Here is a 22,113-nt window from a genome sequence, read left to right as displayed (position 1 = left end):
ATAAACAACAAGGTCCTAGTGTATAGCACAGGGAACTATTTCAATATCCTGTAATAAACCATAATGGAAAAGAATATGAAAAAGAATACACACACACACACACACACACACACACATAACTGAATCACTTTGAGTACAGCAGAAATTAACACAGCATTGTAAATCAACTATACTTCAATAAAATAAAATTTTCTAAAACAATAACAAAAAAATGAAGTCCAATAGAAAATGATTCTGTGGGAACTTCAAGCTTGCCAGCTCAACTGGAAAGTATTTTCTAACAGTATGTGTCTGCACAAGACCTTCTAAGCAGCACCATCCAAGAGAAGTTTAACAGGAACCACATATACAATCTTACATTTTCTAGTAGCTACATTTTAAAAAAAGAAACAAGTGGGGGCTTCCCTGGTGGCGCAGTGGTTGAGAGTCCGCCTGCCGATGCAGGGGACACGGGTTCGTGCCCCGGTCCGGGAGGATCCCACGTGCCGCAGAGTGGCTGGGCCCGTGAGCCATGGCCGCTGAGCATGCGCGTCCGGGGCCTGTGCTCCGCAACGGGAGAGGCCACAACAGCGAGAGGCCTACGTACCGCAAAAAAAAAAAAAAGAAAAGAAACAAGTGAAGTTAATTTTAATAATGTCTTTTATTTAACTGAATATATATCTAAAATATTTTTTCAACATGTAATCAATATAAAAATTTTAATGCAATATTTTAGATTTTTTCATATTAAATCTGGTATTTTAACTTTATTTCAAGTATTTGGTAGTATGGGGTTAGTGGTTACTATACTTGAAACAGTTCAAATCCTGCTGAATTATGCAGAGTTCTTAGGGATTCATTTAGGATCTGGGCTTTGATATAATTAGGCAGGTCCATTTAACAACAATAGGGAGCTTGACACGCAGGTGTTTGTCTTACGTCTAAAATCTTAAACCTCTCCTGTCTTTTATACTAACGTATGCCACTGATAAAAGCTATTGATATCTAAAAAGCTGTGAAATGTTGTAAATATATATCACATACTTTGTAAATTTGATATATGTGCACTATGAAAGTATCAGAAAAGCTAATGCAAACTCGGATTCTGAATAAAAAGATAAATCCAGAAAGAGAAATTTGAGGGTCATGCCTTGTATTTGTCACTCTTTTTAAAAAGGCGGGGGCTTCCCTGGTGGCGCAGTCGTTGAGAGTCCACCTGCCGATGCAGGGGACACGGGTTCGTGCCCCGGTCCAGGAAGATCCCACATGCCGCGGAGAGGCCGGAGCCTGTGCTCCACAACGGGAGAGGCCACAACAGTGAGAGGCCCGCGTACCGCAAAATAAATAAATAAATAAATAATAAATAAAATAAAAAAAATAAAAAGGCGGGCAAAGACTAGGGAAAGAAGAGACAAGTCCTCCTACCCTTCCTGACAATCATGCTTAGTGCTAGTGTTTTTTTGGGTTTTTTTTAACATCTTTATTGGAGTGTGTTTTACAATGGTGTGTTAATTTCTGCTGTATAACCAAGTGAATCAGCTATACATATACATAGTGCTAGTGTTTTGAGAAGGATACTAACATGTGCAAATCAATTAACAGCAACCAGGGGAATTGTGAAAAGGCTTGAAACCACATCCTGTAAGCAACAGTGGAAAGCACTAGGAATATGGCTTCTGAAGACAGAGGGTGCGGCCAGGGTGGTTAAGCAGAGAGATAATAAGCAGAGGAGAGTGGGGTAGATACGAGGATTTGCTGTATTGGCAAATACTTAAAAGGGGTGTCACAGAAGAGGAATAGGCAAAAATAAATAAATAAAACTACTCGTGAAATAGAGGGCAAGCTGGCTGAATACAAAGAAAGTGGTTTCTAAAACTGCAATGAAAAAAATGCCTTGGAAGCCAGGGAATATCCCACTTTAGTGGAATTTAGGAGGGGTGGGTCAAGGCGGGGGAGGAGGGGAAATTCATGACGCCTAAGGCTCTTCCTAACTCCAAGTATGGATTTTATTTTTCCCAAATATTGAACAGAGAGGTAGTGTGGAGGTTTAATAGTTCACTGGCCTTGATGTTACAAGTCCTGTAGCTAAATCTCGGCTCAACCTTTAGGAGTTAGGTTACCCTGGGTAAGTTTCTTAGACTCTCTCGGTTTGTTTCCTCTATAAAATAAAAATAATACGTCCCATATCTACTTCTGGGATTACTGGAAGGCTTTGTAAACTATAAAATGCTACATAAACACAAATTTCTGTTTCCCTGGGATAAACCAAAGAAGGCCCCTTAACTCAGCCCTCCTATTTCTTTTTCCTTCTCCTCCCTTTATACTGTATTTCAGGTCCTGTTGTAACCAAGCAGGACCCTATGGGGCCTTCCTGGGACAGATTACCTGCCCCTTCAAGTCCTCCGCCTGCCTCTTGTTTGTGAAAAAAAAACTTTAGCCTCCTAGGCCTTCCCACAGTTTCAAAGAATAAATTTAATCAAAGAAGTGAGAAGCTGCAGAAACAAAGGAAAACAGTCAACCAAGACAAAATAATAATAGTTTAGCCATTAAACAAAGTCAAGGACCTTTAGTTCGTTCTCAAGGGCTATAGATAATATTCTGAGACATATCCTTTAAGCTGTTTTGCAGATACTGAAACGCCCACCAGGTGGAAGAGGTTAACTGTACACTGCCTACAAGCATGCAGACCCCAGATGGATTGGAACCAGAAGGCTGATGATGTTGACTCCTGATTACCTCACCACCAAACAATCAGAAGAATGTCCCTGAGCTGATCACACACTCCACAATCCTCTCCCTCACCCTGCCTTTAAAAACCTTTCCCTGAAAGCCACAGGGGAGTTCAGGTCTTTTGAGCATTAGGGGCCTGCACTCCTTATTTGACACCTACAATAAACACTGCACTTTCCTTCCCCACAACCTGGTGTCAGTACATTGGCTTTACTATGCACCGGAGCCAGCGGGTCCAAGTTTGTTTCCGAAACAGTATTCCCACACCCAGCTATTCCTGGTGCCACCCCTTAGATGTACCTTATCTTACTGATGGAATACAGGAAAGTCTACTGTAAGGATAAATGCAGTCTTTTTCTACCTCAAGGTAGGGCAAAGGGTCAAAACAGTCAGGAAACAAAATCTGTAACAGCCATTGTCTACATTCTTCATCCTGCAATTGCCATCTCTAAAAACGAGCCAACCAGTGCAAGGACCGCCAAAGAAAATATTATACTATTTCAGGATTGCTCTACTGAGGATTAAACCTCTTACCAGAGACCTTTAACCCTCATTAAAAAAATGAATTCATGCCAGCCACCTACACCACCCATGTTTTGAAGTTTGCAGCAGAATTTTAAAGTTTGCACTGTTAAAACCAAAAAGAACTGGATTAACTTCAAATTATTTTTGAACTGTGGTCTTTAGATTTCAGGTCTGAGAGTGGAGACTGAACTTAATTAAACCCTTACCCACAGGTAACACATACTATCACCTCTTTTCTGTAACCTGATTCCCCTCCCCCAGCTTCCATATACGTTCAGGGAAATAGCATCGAAGGTACAGGTCCTAGAGTGAGATTGCTTGGGTCCACTACTGTGGAGAGGGGCCTCAATTTATCTGCAACACAAAGATAATTCCTACTTCACAGAGTTGAGGATTAACTAAGTAAACCCCTTGACACGTGATCAGCAATAAAAGGGAGCTATCAGTACTATTCTGGCACTCCCACCAGCAAAAGGCTGTCGGTATTTCCGAAGCTTTGGTCTCCGTGACTTCCCAAACCAACCGATATTTAAACCCTTTTCAGCTGTCTTCTGGGAGTGTCAACAGCAAGTGAAACTGCCGGCTCGCGATCCACCAAACCGGGTATAGACTGCCTCGAGGATACTCCATGGCACTTTAAGTCAAGACTAGGTAAATGCTTTAAAACAAGACCTCAGGGGATTAGGAGTGCAAAACCCGTGCCGCGTCACGACCACTGGCGGCACTCAGCCACACGCTGAAAGACGGGTTCCCTTCCCGCGCTGCATGGACTCCAAATCCCACTGCCGGCCTCGACATTCTGCGCATGTCTAACTGCATTGAGTGAGGAGGGCGGGCAAAGCAGCTAGCAGAGTAGCGGGCGGAACGCGGAATTTCATTGAAAGTGGGCGAATAAGACGCGGAGGGCTGGATGCGAGAGGGCGGAGCAGAAAGCGGAAGAATTGAAATCAGCTGACCGGGTCTTGTGACAGCCTGGGCGGGGGCGACGCAGGCGTATTGGAACGCGGTCGCTCAATGCCTGTGCGAAGATGGCGGCCTCCAGAGTGAGCTTCTGAGAGGCAGAGGGAGGAGGCGGAGGAGGCGGAGGGGGCGAAGGGGGCGGAGGGGGCGGGGAGGCAGCGCCGCCGCGGCATCAGGACCCCGCGGGAGCAGAGCTAAAGGGCCCTCGCGGGGGAAAGGGGAAGTGGCGAGGGGAAGGAGGCCGGAGAGCGCCTCATCCCACTCTGGACGTTGAGCCGGCGGCGGGAGGAGCTCGGGCTGGAGCCTCTCCAGCCTCCCGCGAAGGTAAATCACTACGGGCACCGGACTCTGGAGCTCTGCTTTACCCCCTCGCCACGCCGCGGGGACTTGGGGGACCAACAGCAGGGAGAAGGAGGGGTGGTGTCTGGGCCGCAACTTCCTTCAGTTAAGGAAAGCAGATTACCCTCCCCCCAGACTGCTGGTCTGGTTCCTGCCCTCCGCCCCCGCCCGCCCCCCGCGGTTTTGAGTGACAGTCGCCCAGGGCCCTGCCTTGTTCAGCCCCTCCCCTCTTTTTGCCTCGTTTTCTGGTTTTCTACCCACCACGGTCCCCCACTCCACACATCCTTACCCCACACAGCCCTTATTCCTTTCTGGGCTCCGCCCTCGGGATTCCCTTCCAGCTTCCTAGTCTGAGCACTCTTCCCGCTGGAGGCCGGGAACTCTTGTTTCCTTGGGTGGGCGACCCTCCTTCCTCCCACGCCCTGCATAGACTTTATTTGCTTAGCTTTGTTTCGTTTTGTTAGGAATTGGGGAGCACCCGCGTGGTTTCTTCTCTAGTTCCTCCCTAATCCAAAATGAAGTTTTCGTCCACAGCTTTTCCTTTTTGCAAGGTAGCTTATTCACAGGGGCCTTTCCTTCGCTGCTGTGATTTTGCCTCTGAATGCGGCCTTTGGAGTGGATGAAATAGGACTTAGACGCTTAGTGAAGAGGCTGTTAAACGCGGATTTGACTTAGGGCACATAAGAAGAATTCCCTTAAATTGTCTCCTTACTGTAGGATGTTAAGTTAACCACTCTTGTCTTGAGATTGTTACCTGTATCATTTGCTTAGGGGAGAAAATTAGAAATCTTCCCCAGATGTGGCGATGGTTTCCTGAAGTAATGATTTCTCAGTTCCCCTCTCTGCTTTTCCCTTTGACCCGACCTTGATTTCTCTCAGGGCCTCTACCTGATGCTGTTGCCTCACTGTGAAGGACTTTATACTGTAGGGTTATTTTGAGCGTCTTGGAATATAGTGTCTTGGGTAAAAAGTTAAATTTCAGAATATTTCTTCAGGACCTGTCCCGAGGATTGTCTTACTGTGTTTTCTTTCTTGCTTGATGGATCTGGTAGATTTCTAGGTTTGAAAGTACTGTCAGCAGAGTTTAAGGAAATTACTCACGGTGGTCAGGTTTTGTAGTTATGTTACCAGTACTCTGTGAGTTTACGGGAATATGAAACAGAACTTGCCTTTAAAAAAAAAAAAAGGAAATTTAGAAAATTGCTTGTCAGTAATTGGGTATCCCCAAAAGACTTGATTTCACTAGTCTTTAGAAAGTGCTTTATTGTTTGACTTAATTTAGGATATAACGTAAGATCTTGTTAACATTTTAAATGTAATGTGAAACAGTTTAAGCAGCTATGTCTCAAACTTGGCTTTTGCGATTAATATCACAATGGAACATAAGTCCATCCTTGTTTAGAAATATTACATTATACTCCTTGTTTGAAAACAGGAAGTAGAACACATTAAGGGAGGAAAAGAGGAGTCAGAAGGTTAAGAGATAGGAATGTAAAGCTGTAGTGCAGTTCATGGAAAATATCACAATTTGTATTCCACTGGGAGGTAATGGATATTCCTGTTTTTCTAAAGTGGCAGTAGTAAATAGTCTAAAATATATGAATGGTATGAGAGGGAAAGTTATGGAATTATGGAAAGCATAAATTCTTATTTGTAAGAATTAACTTTATCCACAAAATGGAAGCTGGTTGCTTAGGTGGACCAAAACAATACTGACTATATTACTGAATTTGTAAAAAGGTTGGTAGTGGAGTCAGGTTCTCAGTAGCTGTTAAATTCTGGTTGAAATAAAATGTTTTAACTAATTTGGCTCCATTCCTCAACCAGTTCTATTTACACAGGTGAATTTGAGGTTTCCTTGACACATACCTTTCCCCTTTTTCTCTGATTGAAATACTTAAAATTGGTAAAATAGAAGTAAGGCTAAGCAGATAAACTAGCAAAAATTTTGTTGCTACTAATACTGTAGTTTTAGGCCTAAATGTTAACTGTAATACTTATTAGTGGTTAAAGGGGAGTTGTTTTGAAAGAGATCAGTGTATCTCAACTTTATCAAACCCAATAAATGCCAACTTTTTATTTCAAATAATTAGTAACAGCCCCTTTACTATCCTGAAATAATAGTTTATAAATAATATAACCACCTTCTGGCTTTGGCCCTGGGACAAAAAGAAGCTTTGCTTCCACTGTTAGAACAAAAAAGAACTGGACTAACTTTAAATTCATGACTTTTTTTTTTTGAAACCTATTAAAAAGCTGAGGCCACAGAGCAAACCACTGGCCCAAAGTTTAAGGAGAGAAAGAGTATGTATGAACTGACATTCACCTTCAGTAGACACAGCTGGACACTGTTAAGAAGCGTTCAGCTAGAATAGCTGACAAGAAAAGGAAGCCTGGGTGCACCTTCTTCCAATCTCTTTACCTACAAACCTCACTGGGTACTCCTAGAAAAGACTGGGTTGAGCTCTGGGGATTGTCTGCTGTGGTGCTGACCTAAAGGAGGAGAAGAGCAGCAGAACTTTCTGGAGGGGCAAGAAAACTGTGCTCTGAGTCTTCCCCTCTGTCTGTTCTATGGAACAAAAGCCTTAATCTGTGGAGGGAAGGGCATCTCTGCTAGCAGGCCCTGCTGGTGAGCATTCATTGAGCTGGGGGAAGACAAAAGTAGGGGGAAAGAATCTTCTCTTGGGGGAGGGGCACTGAGCCCCAAACTGCAGCCTGGGGAAACAGGAAGATCACACCCCTGTGATCCAGAGACACAGTGTATGTCTAAGAGTAAACCTTAATCAGAACAACAGAGACTGTACCCCCAACTCACTGCCATCAAGCTAAGAAGCTGTGAATAATAAGCAACTGCAAAATACTACAAGGTGAAGAACAAGATTATGCAAAGAGGCTCAGGGCAAAGAATCAAATAGACATTGCTTTAGTAAACCACCCCCCACCATAGGCACAAGCTATTCTTTAGATATTCGAAGGCTGTGGTACACTGAGGATAACCGTAGCAACAGCAAAATCATAAACCCAGCCCAACTCCTAACACCCAGCACTAAAGACCTAGCAAAGAAAAGGTGTGCCCATTTCCTTTCACAAAAATTATTTACCTCTATCTCTACTGTCTTATACATGTCCAGCTTTCAACAAAAAATTACAAGTCATACAAAAGGCAAAAAAAATTCCCAAGAGAAAGAGCAATAATCAGAAATACTCTTTGATTAATGCAGATGCTACTATCTGGTAAGGAATTTAAAATGACTATAATTAATATGTTAAAAGTATGAACAAAAAGTGGACAATGTACAAGATCAGGTGGGTAATTTCAGCTGAGAGACAGAAACTATAAGAAAGAATCAAAAGGAAATGTTAGAAGTTTCATTACATAGTAAAGAGCTGCAGAATGCCTTTGGGCTCATCAATAGATTTGACACAACCAAGGAAAGAATCAGTGAACTTGTAGATGTCAGAAATTATCCAACTGAAACACAAAAAAGAGTTCAAAAAAAGAACAAGATCTTGGGGATAATATCAAACATTTATTATAAATACATGCATAGTTGGAATTCCAGAAGAGAACAGAGCAGAAGAAATATTGAAATATTTGAGGAAATAATAGAAAATTTCCCCAAATTAATGTCAGACATTAAACCACAGGTGCAAGAAGCTTAGAGAACACCAAGCAGGATAAATACCTGCCCCTTAAAAAACCAACACAAAACACACCTAGACATAGCAAATTCAAGCTGATGTAAGCAAAGGACAAAGAGAAACTCTTGAAGGTAGCCAAAGAGAAGCATTACAGAGGAACAAAGGTAAGAGTTACAGCAGAGAAACCATGCAAGCAAGAAGACAGCTGAGTGACAACTTTAAAGTACTGAAAGAAAAAACAATAAGAAATATAAAAAATGAAGACAAAATATAGATACTCTGAAAAGCCATGAGAATTCAAAGTATAATCTCTCAGTTTGTATGATATATGTATTCCTGGAAAATTATGTGCATATTAAACTGCAAAACATACTTTGTGATTTGTATTTTAACATAAAACTAAATTTTGGGGTTAACTATAAATAGGCTTTTATCTATGTGAATGACCACTTGGATATTTGAAAGTCACTTGAGGACAATTCTTCAATCTATGGGACTGTCTTATACATTAAGGGGTATCTAGCCCCATCCAGTAAGTCCTAGTAGTGTTTCTAATCATAGTGTCTCAAGGATCAGCATTCCCCCCCCACCACCTCCACCCCTGCAACCATTACTTTAATTCAGAATTTTAATCAGTGTTTTCAGCACGTTTTTCTGCTTCAGCAGTGTTCACACATGCTTAGCACATGCCAGTCAGTAACGTCTCTTGTCATATGGTGTGATTCTTAGTTCTGGGAACTCCTTTGAGAATCACTGATTTAGGGGATATCTTTGTAGCAAGTAACTTAAGCCAACATGGTTGTGATCATTTTTGCAAACTTAAGACACAGTTACCTGTGCAAAGTTACATTTAAGTATGGTTCAGTCAATAAAGCTGAGCATAATTTGCTAGTAGTTCTTTTCAGATGCTCTTAAGTTTATTCAGCAGCCTACATATTTGAGTTTTACTTGTACTTTTATGGACTACTTAAGAGGAAGAGTGATCTCTAAAATAAAGTCTGAAATCAGTGGGGTTTTTATAGTTTCAGAACTTAAGTTGCCCTTAGAAGTAGGCCACACTGCTTATGCTGTGTTCACATATTTAGCACATGCCCATTGGTAATATCTTTTTTGCAGTTGATCGATAAGAATTTGACCTTTTGATGAACAAATTGAAAACAAAATCCCTAAAGCAATCTAAATTATTTTAATGTTCTGATTTTGCCAAGTATAGTTGTGAAACATAATGGAAGGATTGATAAGGTTATGATTAGACTTTCTCTAATGTGTAATAAATTCTGTACTAATTATATTAAAATTTAAATTCTCTTACTAGTGCTGTGGGGTTTCTCTCTCCCTCAGACTTGTACAGAATGTATTTTGGATGTTTATCAAATCTTAGAGTAGATAAGCCATTTCTCTCTATAAGCCATTTCTCTCCCCAAACTAATAGGACTGGGTTTAATTTTAAAAGTAGAATTTTCCATTTTTTTTTTTTAAGATAACTGGTAGATTTGGAAGTGTTCTGTAAACTGTGAAGCACTATGTCAGAGTTAGGAATAATAGCGATTTTTCGGAAAGAGCCAAACTAGAAGCCTACTGTTGCTATTTTGTATTGGGTGAAAGAAAGGGAAATTGCAGCCACTTAAACTCTTTGTCTTTTACTAGTATAAAGAGCACAGGGTTTGGGTATTAAGATGCTTACTGTAAAACTTTCTTCAAGTTATATTTGTTATATGCTTAGGAAATTTAGTCCCCCATTATGCGTTTACTATATTGTTAAGAAAAACAAGTTAAAATGTGGAATTTTTTACCATTAGGGTCTATTTAGCATATTAGAGCAAGATTATTAAGTGCCTGTTTGTGAGCTGAAGAACAGTTTATTGAACTAGTACATTTTGTTCTTGCATAAGCCAAGTTAGCTTCAAAGATAAAATGAAATAGAAATTGTGTCTAGAAAGTTTTAAGAATGTGTGCAAACTAAAAATGTGTAAGTGATCAGTACCACTGATTTCACAGAATTGCTTAAGTGCACACATTTCTTAGTTGTTTTTTTGTTTTTCTCCAGGTGAATATTTTAAGGCATTTTTAAGTTTTGGAAAGGGAAGAGTAATAACCATGCATCTTTCCTGGCAAAAACATTAATTTCTTTTTTACAACAGATAGACGTCTATTTTGTGAGAAATAAGAATTATTCCCTCAGATTGAATCTAAAATATGAAGAGATAGGTATCTTTTTCAATATCTGATTTACATTGAAGAGAAAAAGCCAGCAAAATTAACTGCTGTGGTATATATGCTTGCTTCTCCCCCCATTGAGGTCATACTAAGTGTTTCTTCAGATTTAGGGGTTGCTTTTGAATTTCTCTTGCCCTTTTATTTCATGAATATATATTCAGTTTCTAATTGGAGAGGAATGGATTTTTTTAAAGAGAATGAGGGGATCTTAGATTATTTTTCCCTATGGTGGCAGAAGTATTTGAAAGTTTATTTTAATGTGGCAGACAATTCAGAGGTTTCAATATTGTAACTTCTGGGCAATTATTTGGAGATGTGATTGTCAGCTGAAATTTGGTGTTACCACTGGCTTTCTTACCACATTTATTTCTGGAGTTATCGGGTTCTTCAGCAAGTTAAGAAAGCTAAGATAGGGTGTACTAAAATCTTACTTTGTGATCTATTTTATAGTTATTTAAAGATCCCTGTATGGTAGGTGTCATACACATTACATATTACTGATTTGTTGTTTATTTAGAAGGAAATGCTTTTGCCTATACTTGAGTTATATATTAAAACATGAAAATTTAAAAAGATGGTTAAGGTTCATATCAGTTTTCTTTCATACACAGCACATTCTAAGACGGTCTAGTTGTAGCTTTTTAATGTGGGTAAAAATTAATGTTCTGTTAACCATTTATATTTTTTACCTTTTATTTGAAACTGAACTAACCTAGTGATATAATTCACTTAGGTTTTGAATCTAGTTACAAATAAAACTAGGTGTTTAAGGGCTTCCCTGATGGCGCAGTGGTTGAGAGTCCGCCTGCTGATGCAGGGGACACGGGTTCGCACCGCGGTCAGGTAAGATCCCACATGCCGCGGAGCGGCTGGGCCCGTGAGCCATGGCCGCTGAGCCTGCGCGTCCGGAGCCTGTGCTCCGCAGCGGGAGAGGCCACAACAGTGAGAGGCCCGCATACCGCAACAACAACAAAAAAGTAATCAGTCCTAAAAAAAAAAAAAAAAAAACTAGGTCTTTAAGAAGCCAGTAATAAGGGATTCTCTCTTCCGTCATTACTAAGGATTAGCCTTTGACTTAGCAATCGTTCTCCTTCCTCCTGCATTTTCAGTAGGATATAGATGTATGAGAAAGTATTAAGTTCATAAATTAGTTTCTATCATGTGAATGTCTACCATATTTTCAGGTGTAGTTTTACAATGTAGCAGAAAAGCAGTGTTTCTTTTGTAGGAGAGTTTGGTCAGAAAATAAAGGCAAATGTAGTTTTCCCCCAATTTAAAAGTTTTCACCTATAGCCAAGTTGAAAGAAATTTACATTAGGCTCCCCTATATTCACCTCCAAGATTTACACATTAATATCTTGCTATACTTGATTTATCACGTATCTGTCCATCTTTCTATTCACCTTATTTTTTGATGCATTTCAAGACAACCTCATGTTTTTAATTCATTATTTGAGAGCAGAGTTAATGATGAAAGAGTTCATTCTTTCATTTTATAGAGTCAAGCTGGAAAGTTAATATCTGCTCTCTGGAAGTTGTCATATTTGTGTAAAAATCATTTCCAGTTGGTCATGCAAAATGTATGCTTTGAAGGCAAGTAGCCTTGATTAAAGCCAATTCCTTCATTCATTCACTAGTGTATTATTTTTCTGAGCATACTCATTCAGCCCTGGCTAAGTGCTCTGTTTGAGTTTTTACTTAACACAAGCCATGCACGTAGACTTAATTTTGCTATGTGTGCAAATTCTTTTGCTTATAGCCTGGCCGTAATCTGCTTGGGTGCTTGTGGTGTTGAGTCCCTTCATTCTGCTTTTTGTTCTTAGTGTCATTTTGATGTAGTCTTCTCTCATTGGACTCTCAAATCCTGCAATTTTTCGTCAAAATCATACCATCCAAAAGATTGTTCTCATTTTATCCATAAATGATCTTAAATGGATTGTCAGTTTTGCTGCCAGTAATAAATTAAAGAATGTGAGAACGTTAAGTGTTGTTTGAAAGCATGAAGCAAGGGAGCTCATTGAAAAAGGTGAATCTAGCCAAAATGCCAGTTAACTTGAATTTGACTTTTTAACCCTTAGTACAGTTCTCTCAAAAGAACAAACTGAGAAGTTGCAGAAAAGCTCTGTTGGTGGTATAATATTAGGATACAGAATAAGAATAAGTAAAGCCAACTTTAGAGTTTAAGTGAAGCAGAATTACAGGGACTTCCCTGGTGGTGCAGTGGTTAAGAATCTGCCTGCCAATGCAGGGGACATAGGTTCGAGCCCTGGTCCGGGAAGATCCCACATGCCGCGGAGCAGCTAAGCCCGTGTGCCGCAACTACTGAGCCTGCGCTCTAGAGGCTGCGAGTCACAACTACTGAAGCCTGCATGCCCTAGAGCCCGCGTACTGCAACAAGAGAAGCCACTGCAGTGAGGAGCCTGCACACCACAATGAAGAGTAGCCCCCGCTCACCGCAACTAGAGAAAAGCCCCTGCGCAGCAATGAAGACCTAACGCAGCCAAAAATAAATAAAACTAAAAAAAAATTAGAGATACTTTCAATGTGATTTAGTTACAAAGGGCATGTAAACTTGAGTTTTTCTCATCAAAAAGGTCTTTGAGAATTTGAAGTGGGAAAGTCCTGCAGGGAAGGAGATGAAATTTAAGCGGTAATTAGTTTGAACAGATAAATTCTTGCTAATTTGAATAGCACCTTAGCAACTGGCAGGATGGCAAATGCTGATGATACAGCTGCTACCAAGATCTCATCCAACAATTTTTACACTTTTTTAGCTGGACAATTTGTTGTTTTTTATCGAATATGCCTATAAATGACTTATGCTATTTTGCTTGATGCTAGAAATTCTGCAGATTTTTCATCCCTATTAATGCGAATTATGGTTGCTTATGAGTTTTTGCCTGTAAGCAACAGTTCTAGAACCACTTTTAGAGCTTATTTAAGAACTATACAGAGGAGATAATTGAATGGGGATTAAATTATTTTTATGGAGTTTTATGGAAACTTTTTTTCCAACAGTTTCATAAGCTGTAACTTATAGGCATCAAACATAAATTTTAAAACATTAGGTTGGTTTCAGGTAAAGAAGCATTTCTAAGAGCTGAAATTCTAAATGCCTAAGTGGGAGATATTTTAAATGTAGTAAATAAGATTGACTTGCAAAATAGTAGTATTTTGTAGGAATAAAGTTGAAATAAAGAGAAGCTTATAGTTAAGATGATTTTTTTTTTTTTTGCGGTACGCGGGCCTCTCACTGTTGTGGCCTCTCCCGTTGCGGAGCACAGGCTCCAGACGCGCAGGCTCAGCGGCCATGGCTCACGGGCCTAGCCGCTCCACGGCATGTGGGATCTTCCCGGACCGGGACACGAACCCGTGTCCCCTGCATCGGCAGGTGGACTGTCAACCACTGCGCCACCAGGGAAGCCCCTAAGATGATTTTTTTTAAATGTCATCTATCATGGTTATCTTGGCTTTTATATTTTTTCTTTTTAAAAACACTTTAGGAAAGAAATTGTAAAGAATAAAATAATAATAATGATAATACCCTGATGTACTCCATCCAGTTTAAGAAATATGATATATTGGTATAGTTATTTTTGAATGAGCACATTAAAAACTATGAATACTGATTAAATCAATAGAACACTATTTTTGAAAGTAGAAGTTCTATGTGACACATATTGATGATATACATTGAATAGTACAAGGGCTGAAGTTAATAGATAAAAGATTTAGGATCAAGTAATTTAATAAGAACTTTCCCTCCATAATGCCTTAAAAAGTACAGGGGCCTGTAGGTAATCTTGAAAATGAAATAATAATGCTCCAAAGAACTATTGCATATCTGGGTTAGTATATTTAAAGTACAGTAGTAATTATTATGATTGCTAACAAAAAAGTATATTTTTGAGTGCTTATTCTGATCCAGACATCACACTAACCCGTTTATTCAAGTTATCTCACTTGGTCCTCACCATGGCCTTTTGAGACAGGTACTGTCATCCCTATTTTATAGATAAACTGTGATTCTGAGAAGATAGGAAACTTTTGTTCAAGGTCATGCAGCCAGTAAATGGCAGTTATCACTAGTTTGTCTTTGACCATAAGTAATATTTTTAAAACTCACCACTTTTATCTTGGTGATAGCTTATTAAAACTACTTCAGCTTGTGTCTTATTAACACTAGCTTCTTGTGCTCATCATTAGTTAATGTTTAGTGTGTGCGATAGCAACTCTAGTTATCTGTGCTACAGGGAGGTATTCCAAGTGGGTCTTCCCAGATTGAATTATCACTTGACCACGGCACTTGGGGGACCTCTAGACTTGTTTTTACTCATTTTCCAATGGTTCTTTTGAAGTTGTTCCAACTGTCACTTTAAATGATACATAGTCAAGCTCAGAATATTTTTGTCTTATTTTTTCTGCATTTTTCTGGTATCTGTGCATTACCATTATCCACTAGTGAATTATCTGTGTGTCTAGAAATATCCTCATGGTCTGAAAGAGTTAATGCAGTTTCTACACCAATTACCTTCATTAGATGAAATGACTTTATCGCAAAGTGGTTGAGGTTTTATTGAGCATATAAAATAGATTTACTTGAAAATGGAGAGGTTAATATTGCACCATTGGGAAGTAGGTCCCAACCTATCTCATTAATCTGATTGTTTTAAAAGCTCATTGTTTGTTAGAATAGTATTTTTCTGTTGAATTCTCCTTAAAAAGTATCCTGAAACCACATATTGGTAGCAGATTTCTGTTGTCATGTATTTGTTTTGAACACTTCGTTTTTTTAAAAATATGTAAGTTTATCTATAGGTGGAAACATTTAAAATGTTTATTTTTACATAGTAGAGTATTTCAGCATTGGCAACATCTTTTTTGTTTTATTTCTTTTGCCCTGTGTTAAGTACTGTAATTTGTTTCACTGCTTGAAATTGTGAGTTTCAAAGTTTCCAACAATTGCCTAATCATATTTCCAGGTGAAGATAATAATTGGAACTAGTTCTGAATTAATCTAGGAATGTGCTGTCAATGATAAGTCTGTAATTACATGGTCAGAATGAATTTATTTTGATTTTCTAAATTTGAAGGAAGGTATTATAGTTAAGCTTAAGTTCATAGAATGTGGAGTTAAGCAGGTTGAGTTCAAAAGCCTGGCCCAATCACTTACCAGTTGTTGTGACCTTAGAGAAGTGGTTTAATTTCTCTAATTCTGTTTTCTTGTCAATAAAATGGGGATCATCATTCCTGTATCTTAGTGTTGTTATGGGGACAGTGAGATACATAAATGGGTGGTAAATGCCCAGTGTCATCATTAACACATGATGAATACTTAATAAAAGTTGCATAATTTCAGGACATGTCATAATTTTTTGGTTAGGGTCACCTACCCTCGCCAATTTTAGGATAATCTTTACTGAGGATTCAGAATAGAAAAACATTATCCTAATTTCCATTTTGAGGCTGCACAGGCACTAACATTAGCTTTGAATTATCCCATCATTTCTGGGGTTGACTTGGCTACTTAGGTAAGTATTTCCTGCCTTCATTATCTCTCTGGTATATCCTTACCTAAATATAACATGGCTGAAGGTGAGCTTTTCAGGCAGAGGAGTGATTTTCTTCCATAAAGAGCACTTCCATTTTACTAGCCTTAGCCTTTTTTGGATTGTTGTCATTCAGGATTGGATGCAGAATAGCAATATCACTTGTTGCTTCCTAAAACATGAGAGGTAGTTATCAAGTGTGCTGATTTTGGCCATAGGAACTTGTATTGATGTCCAGAGAATCCTTTAATCCTACATTATATTTTTCTGTTAGCATTGTCATCTGCATCAGGAATACAGTATTTTTTTTCTGACAGGCCAGCTAGTGGTATACTTCTTAAATTTTTAAAATTTAATTTTTTGGGACTTCCCTGGTGGCACAGTGGTTAAGAATCCACCTGCCAGTGCAGGGGACATGGGTTCAATCCCTGGTTCAGGAAGATACCACACGCCACGGAGCAACCAAGCCCATGTGCCACAACTACTGAGCCTGAGCTGTAGAGCCTGCGAGCCGCAACTGCGGAAGCCCACATGGCCTAGAGCCCGTGCGCTGCAGCTACTGAGCCCGCGTGCCTAGAGCCTGTGCTCCACAAGAGAAGCCTGCGCACCAGAATGAAGAGTAGCTCCTGCTTGCCACAACTAGAGGAAGACCATGCGCAGCAACAAAGACCCAAGGCAGCCAAAAAAAAAAATTTAATTTTTTGAGGGTAAGAACACTTAACATGAGATCTACCCTCTTAACAGATTTTTAAGTGTACAATACATTATTGTTAACTATAGGCACAGTACTGTACAGCAGACTCTAGAACTTACTCATCTTGCATAACTGAAACTTTATACCTGTTAATTAGCAACTCCCAATTTCCCCCTCACCCCGGTCCCTGGCAACCACCATTCTACCTTTCTGCTTCTGTGAGTCGGACTATTATAGATAACTTGTGTCAGTGGAATGATGCAGTATTTGTCTTTCTGTGACTGGCTTATTTCAGTTAGCATAATGTCCTCAAGTTTCACTGGTGGTGTTGAATATTGCAGGATATCCTTTTTTAAGACTGAATAATATTTCATTGTGTGTGTATACCACATTTTCTTTATCCATTCATCTGTTGATGGACATTTAGGTTGTTTACACATCTTGGCTTTTATAAATAATGTTGCAGTGAATATGGCCATGCTGTCTCTTAGTGGTCCTAATTTCAGTTCTTTTGGATAAATACTCAGAAGTTTGATTGCTGGATTATACGATAATTCTTTTTTTTTTTGGCCGTGCCATGCGGTTTGTGGAATCCTAGTTCCCTGACCAGGGATCAAACCCAGGCCCACGGCACTGAAAGCGCTGAGTCCTAACCACTGGACCGCCAGGCAATTCCCTAATCTATTTTTTAATTTTCTGAGCAACTTCCATACTGTTTTCCGTAGCGCACCATTTTACATTCCCATCAACAGTGTACAGGGGTTCTAGTTTCTGTACATCCTCACCAAAACTTGTTGTCTTTTATTTTTTTGATAATAGCCATTGAACAGGTGTGAGGCCAGTATCTTTTCATATACCTGTTGGCCATCTGTATGTTTTCTAGTAGTTTAATTTTATATTAATGTGTTTTATCAAATTTTATATTAATGTGTTTTATCTTCTCTCCCTTTATCCTAACCTTGGAACTCTCTGGAGTCTAGTATTTTCATCACCCCCGAGTTCATAGGTCTCCAAAAAGTTGTAGATAAGCCTTCTTGATGTAAACTTGTTTTAATTCATTCCCCTCCTAAAAAATCCGTTTGAGTTACATATTCCCCCAAACCAGTGATACTTATGAGATCATTCTTTAGGGGTTTTTTTTTAATTCTTAAATTTGCTTTGTTATTGTGAGATTTCCCCCTCCCCTTTGATTTATTAGGGATCTTTACTCCTGGGTCATGCCATAAGTTCTCTGTGGCTGTCATTTTAAACTCATATTATTTTTTCTCTCACTTTCCTTTTAAAGTCCCTTGATGAGGTCAGCCAGTCTTCACTCAAACACATTTTCTTTCTTGTCAGTTTTCTCTAGATAGGCCTTTGGTTCAGTCAGTCATTCTGATGTAAGAAATTGTGGACTCAGAATCCAAACTCCACTCTTCAATGTCAGCCATTTACCTTTTCTGTCCTCCTTTTTCTTACATTTTTCCAATCTTCAGTTACAGTATGTAAGGGGAAAATATCATCTGTAGACCTATAGTTTTGCACTTTTGGGGCACCTTTTCAGAGATCCAACCTAAGTTTCTTTTCAGCAATATCGTTTACTACAAGTAATTCAGGAGGCAGGGATGATGTGTGCTGGTGTAGTAATTCTTGGTTGGCTGCCTGTGTCATTTCAGATATACAATCCAGAAAAAACAAAACAGCACACCAAATGACAGGACTATATTTAACTGTCTCCATGCACACTAGTAGGAAGATGTCATTGACTGTTAAGAGATATTTCCTCTCTGGTAACAATAATGGTTTCTCTAAACTTGCTGTTACTTGTGGTTCTCCTATTATTCCTCAAAGCATGAATTGATGATGTTTTTCTGGAAGGTTTGCCAAAACCTTATTTGGGAGTACCTGTTAGAATATCAAGTTTGAAGTGGCCATCAGAATTGCTCATGGGGTTGCTGAATTTCATTCATTCACTCAAATACTCATTGAGCACCTGTTTTGTGTTAGGTACTCTTGCCAGCTCTGGAGAGCCTAGAGAAAATGAGCATAACAGACAAAAATACCTCTCTGGATATTCTAGTAGGATTAGATAAATAATAAATAGACTAAATTGCACGTTAGACTCTGAAAGGTACCCTAGAGAAAATATGAGCAGGAGTTAAGATAGAGAGTGTAGAATGAGGAGGGTAATCACAATTTAAAACAAGATAGTTAGCCTAGGCCTCATTGTAAAGGTGACATTTGGACAGAGTTGAAGGAGCTGAAGGTGTTAGCCATGTAGATATCTAGGGGAAGAGCGTTCTACAATACATAGAGTACAGAGGCCCTTGCTAATTTGCTGATAGAAAAACAAGAAGAATGAAGAAAGCAATGTCAAAATAGAGGTATCTTTAAAAATGTGTTTGCCTCTCAGATACATATCCAAGAGAAATGAAAACATTCACACAAAATGATTGTTCATAGCATGATTGATAATAGCCAAAAAGTAGAAACAACACAAATGCCCATCAACTGATGATAAAATGTGTTGCATCTATACAATAGAAGGAAACTGATCCATGCCACAACATGGATAAACTTTGAAAATGTTATGCTAAGTGAAAGAAGCCAGTCACAAAGACCACATATTGTATGATTCTATTTGTATGGGATTCCAAAATAGGCAAGTGCGTAGTGACAGGAAGTAGATTAGTGGATGCCAGGTGGTGGGAGTGCGGGGGATTGGGGAGTGGCTCCTAGCAGGGGTTTCTTTTTGGGGTGATAAAAATACTGTGTTGGTTGTAGAACTCTGTGGATATGCTAAAAACCCATGAATTGTACACTTTTAAAAGGGTGAATTTTATAGTGTGTGAATTGTGTCTCAAAAAGCTGTTATAAAAATGTTTTTGGATAAAAATGGTTTTATTCTAATTATGAAAAGAATACTTGTTGACTAAAAAAAGTTTAGACATATAAAGATGTAAAGAAAGCTAAGTGAACCATACTTCTAACCATACTTCTAACCAGTTTGCATTATTGACCCTTTGGTATGTACCTTACAGTATTTTTTAGAGAGCATTTCTAATTATTAAGGGTAGGAAGCAATAGCCAAGTGACACAAGAAATAAATAACCATATTCATTTTTAACTTTTATTCAGTGTGAAGCAAATGATGCAGAATTTTCAAAATTTATCATCAGTCTTTCATTAGTAGCCAGTTTATGCAATTATTGTGTAAAATTAGCTAAATTGAAATTTTTTCATGAGATAAATGGATTCTGGATTTTTTACACTTCAAGGTTATAGTCAACAAACTAATCTTGAAATATTGCACATAACATGGTCCCTCTGCCTGTGGCTGTTAGGAAGTTCAACAATCTTCAACTGTCCTGTTTAACTAGAGAGTTCACTAGCCAAACTGTAACAAACATTTATAAACACTTAATTTCTGCACTCATCTTGATGTTTGCAACTACACTTTGAGTAGCATTGGTCTAGTATGGAATACCATGTGACTTAAAAATTATTTTCTCGAAGTATAATTCTGTGGAAAAAGGTTAATATTCTGTAAAAACAGGTTAAGTGGTATGAATGACAATCTCAATTTTGTTTAAAAAGTTATTTTTTCTAGATAGAAGAAGGGAAGCTAGAATGATTATCTTTGGGTGCTAGGATGAAAGATGCTTTACTTTATGAACATTAAAAATTTTTTATGTACTTGAATTACTTTTATAATGAGACTATTAAATTAAACCTTACTTATTTACAATAGGTTCCCTTTAAAGTGACAGGGACAGCAAGATGGCTGACACTTAGCAACTAAGTGTTTAGCTAAGTGTTTTGTCTAATAGACAAAAACCTATTAGAATTGGTTTGACCCTTGGGTGCCCATCATGTGTTAAGACATTGTTTGGCAATGTGAGATTTAAAGATTCATTTACTTTAACATTTTTTTAATTAGGTTCTCTGCAATCGAGATGTTGATAGAGGGCGATTCGTGTCCTCAAGAAACCCAGTGTAGTGGAAGAGAGCTGTGGCAATATGCTGTGCTAAAGGCTGTGATAGAGAGGTGAACAGACCATCCCTATCCTTTAAAACCTTATGGTCGTGTAGAAAAATTGGTGTCTTAAAATCAGTGCCATATGGCAGGCTATGAAATTATGGTATGGGAGATTCAGGGAAAACTCTTAAGGATAGCACTATTATGAAATTTATCCATATTTTTATCTTTCAGGTTTCAGCACAAAATGAACATAATTAGGGAAAATAAGGATTTAGCATGTTTCTACACAACAAAACATTCATGGAGGGGAAAGTAAGTATTTCTGTTGGCTTTACTTTTCTCTGCCTCTATAAAGTATTTTAAACATTACTTTTTTAGTGTCTTGAATAGTACTGCACAACTCAATAATGTCATTCAGCCCTTCTCTTCTGAAAAGCATATGTACATATTTTAAATGCAAATGCTACATTTAGAATAAATTATTGTTCTTTTTTCTTTTGATATGTCTGGTTTTCTCTGTCTGTCTTGGGAAGGAATTTGGTAGGAATTAAAAGGAATATAAACCAGTTATCCACTGTCTTGAATGCTATCAATTAAAGATGAGGTTATGTAGTAGTGGAGTGTTAACTTCACAACTCTGTTGCTTAAAGATAAGCCTATGTTATCAATACATATTCATTTCCATTTGACTCTCAGGGAAAATATGCCAATATTGCATTTTGTAATCTTTTTTTAAACCTGTAATGAAATGTAAAAATTGGGTTTGGTCTCTTCCTTGGGAGGGGATGATGACATTTTTCAGTAACTTGTGTGGTCAAAGCAAGGTGTACATGCTTATGTATCCTTTTGTAAAATGGATAGTAATTCCTACCCCTCAGACTGATATAAGGATTAAATGAATTGATATGGAGTATGTGAAGGTTTTAAAATTATACCTTAAATACATTGAGTATTCAGTGAATGGCACCTTTTGACCATTACAAAAAAATTTAGTCTGTCGTCATTTTGAGTAGTAATAAGTAAAATGAGTGTGCCACACTTTGACAAATAGGTAACCACATTATTCCAGATCAGACCTCAGACAGATAAAACATGACATGTGTACAAAGCCAATAACTTTAGTTCTTATTCTTTTTTTTTTTTTCCTCTGGAGGATGAGGAGAGAGGTTGGGGTAGTTCTTATTTTTAACTTTCCATTTTTTAGGTAATAGTGTTGTAACTTCTTAGAATGGTGCAACATCTGAATTCTGTAGTGTTTCTGGTTTGCATTAAGAAACTGACTATAATTTTGAAAGATTTGAGTGTTTAATTTTGTTTCCTTTTAGTAGCTCAGTTGTATGAGCTACTTAATTGTTATCCTGTGGAATACTTGTCTTGAAATTTTTTTCTTCAGGTAATTTCATAGAGCAAAGTTAGAATATTGGCACATCCAGAATAGTATGAGTCTCTTTAGTTCTTTTAGCCTTAAAAAAAGTTGTATATTTAAATGATCTTTATTTTTTCCTCAAGAGTTAAAT

General features: G+C 38.4%; 1 protein-coding gene across 3 annotated transcripts in view; it reads left to right on the top strand.

Moving 5' to 3' along the window:
• The first annotated feature begins 4,358 nt into the window (after positions 1–4,358).
• Positions 4,359–22,113, top strand: part of DNAJC13 (DnaJ heat shock protein family (Hsp40) member C13) — a 123,486-nt gene continuing 105,731 nt past the window's right edge. For 2 of the 3 annotated variants that reach the window (XR_007477657.1, XM_049710532.1), the window contains exon 1: positions 20,828–20,908. Coding sequence is in view for 2 of the 3 variants with exons in the window: in XM_049710532.1 (XP_049566489.1) it covers positions 20,841–20,908 (68 nt within the window). In the remaining variant the exon portion in view is untranslated. Of the gene's footprint in view, positions 4,519–20,827; positions 20,909–22,113 lie in introns of those variants that run through there. The other variant, XM_004286531.3, reaches the window with a different exon arrangement.

The sequence above is a fragment of the Orcinus orca genome, chromosome 5 (genome assembly GCF_937001465.1).
Source record: "Orcinus orca chromosome 5, mOrcOrc1.1, whole genome shotgun sequence".
NCBI classification, from domain to species: domain Eukaryota; kingdom Metazoa; phylum Chordata; class Mammalia; order Artiodactyla; family Delphinidae; genus Orcinus; species Orcinus orca.
Note: the sequence above shows the minus strand (reverse complement) of the source record. Positions and strands in the feature narration are given on the sequence as shown.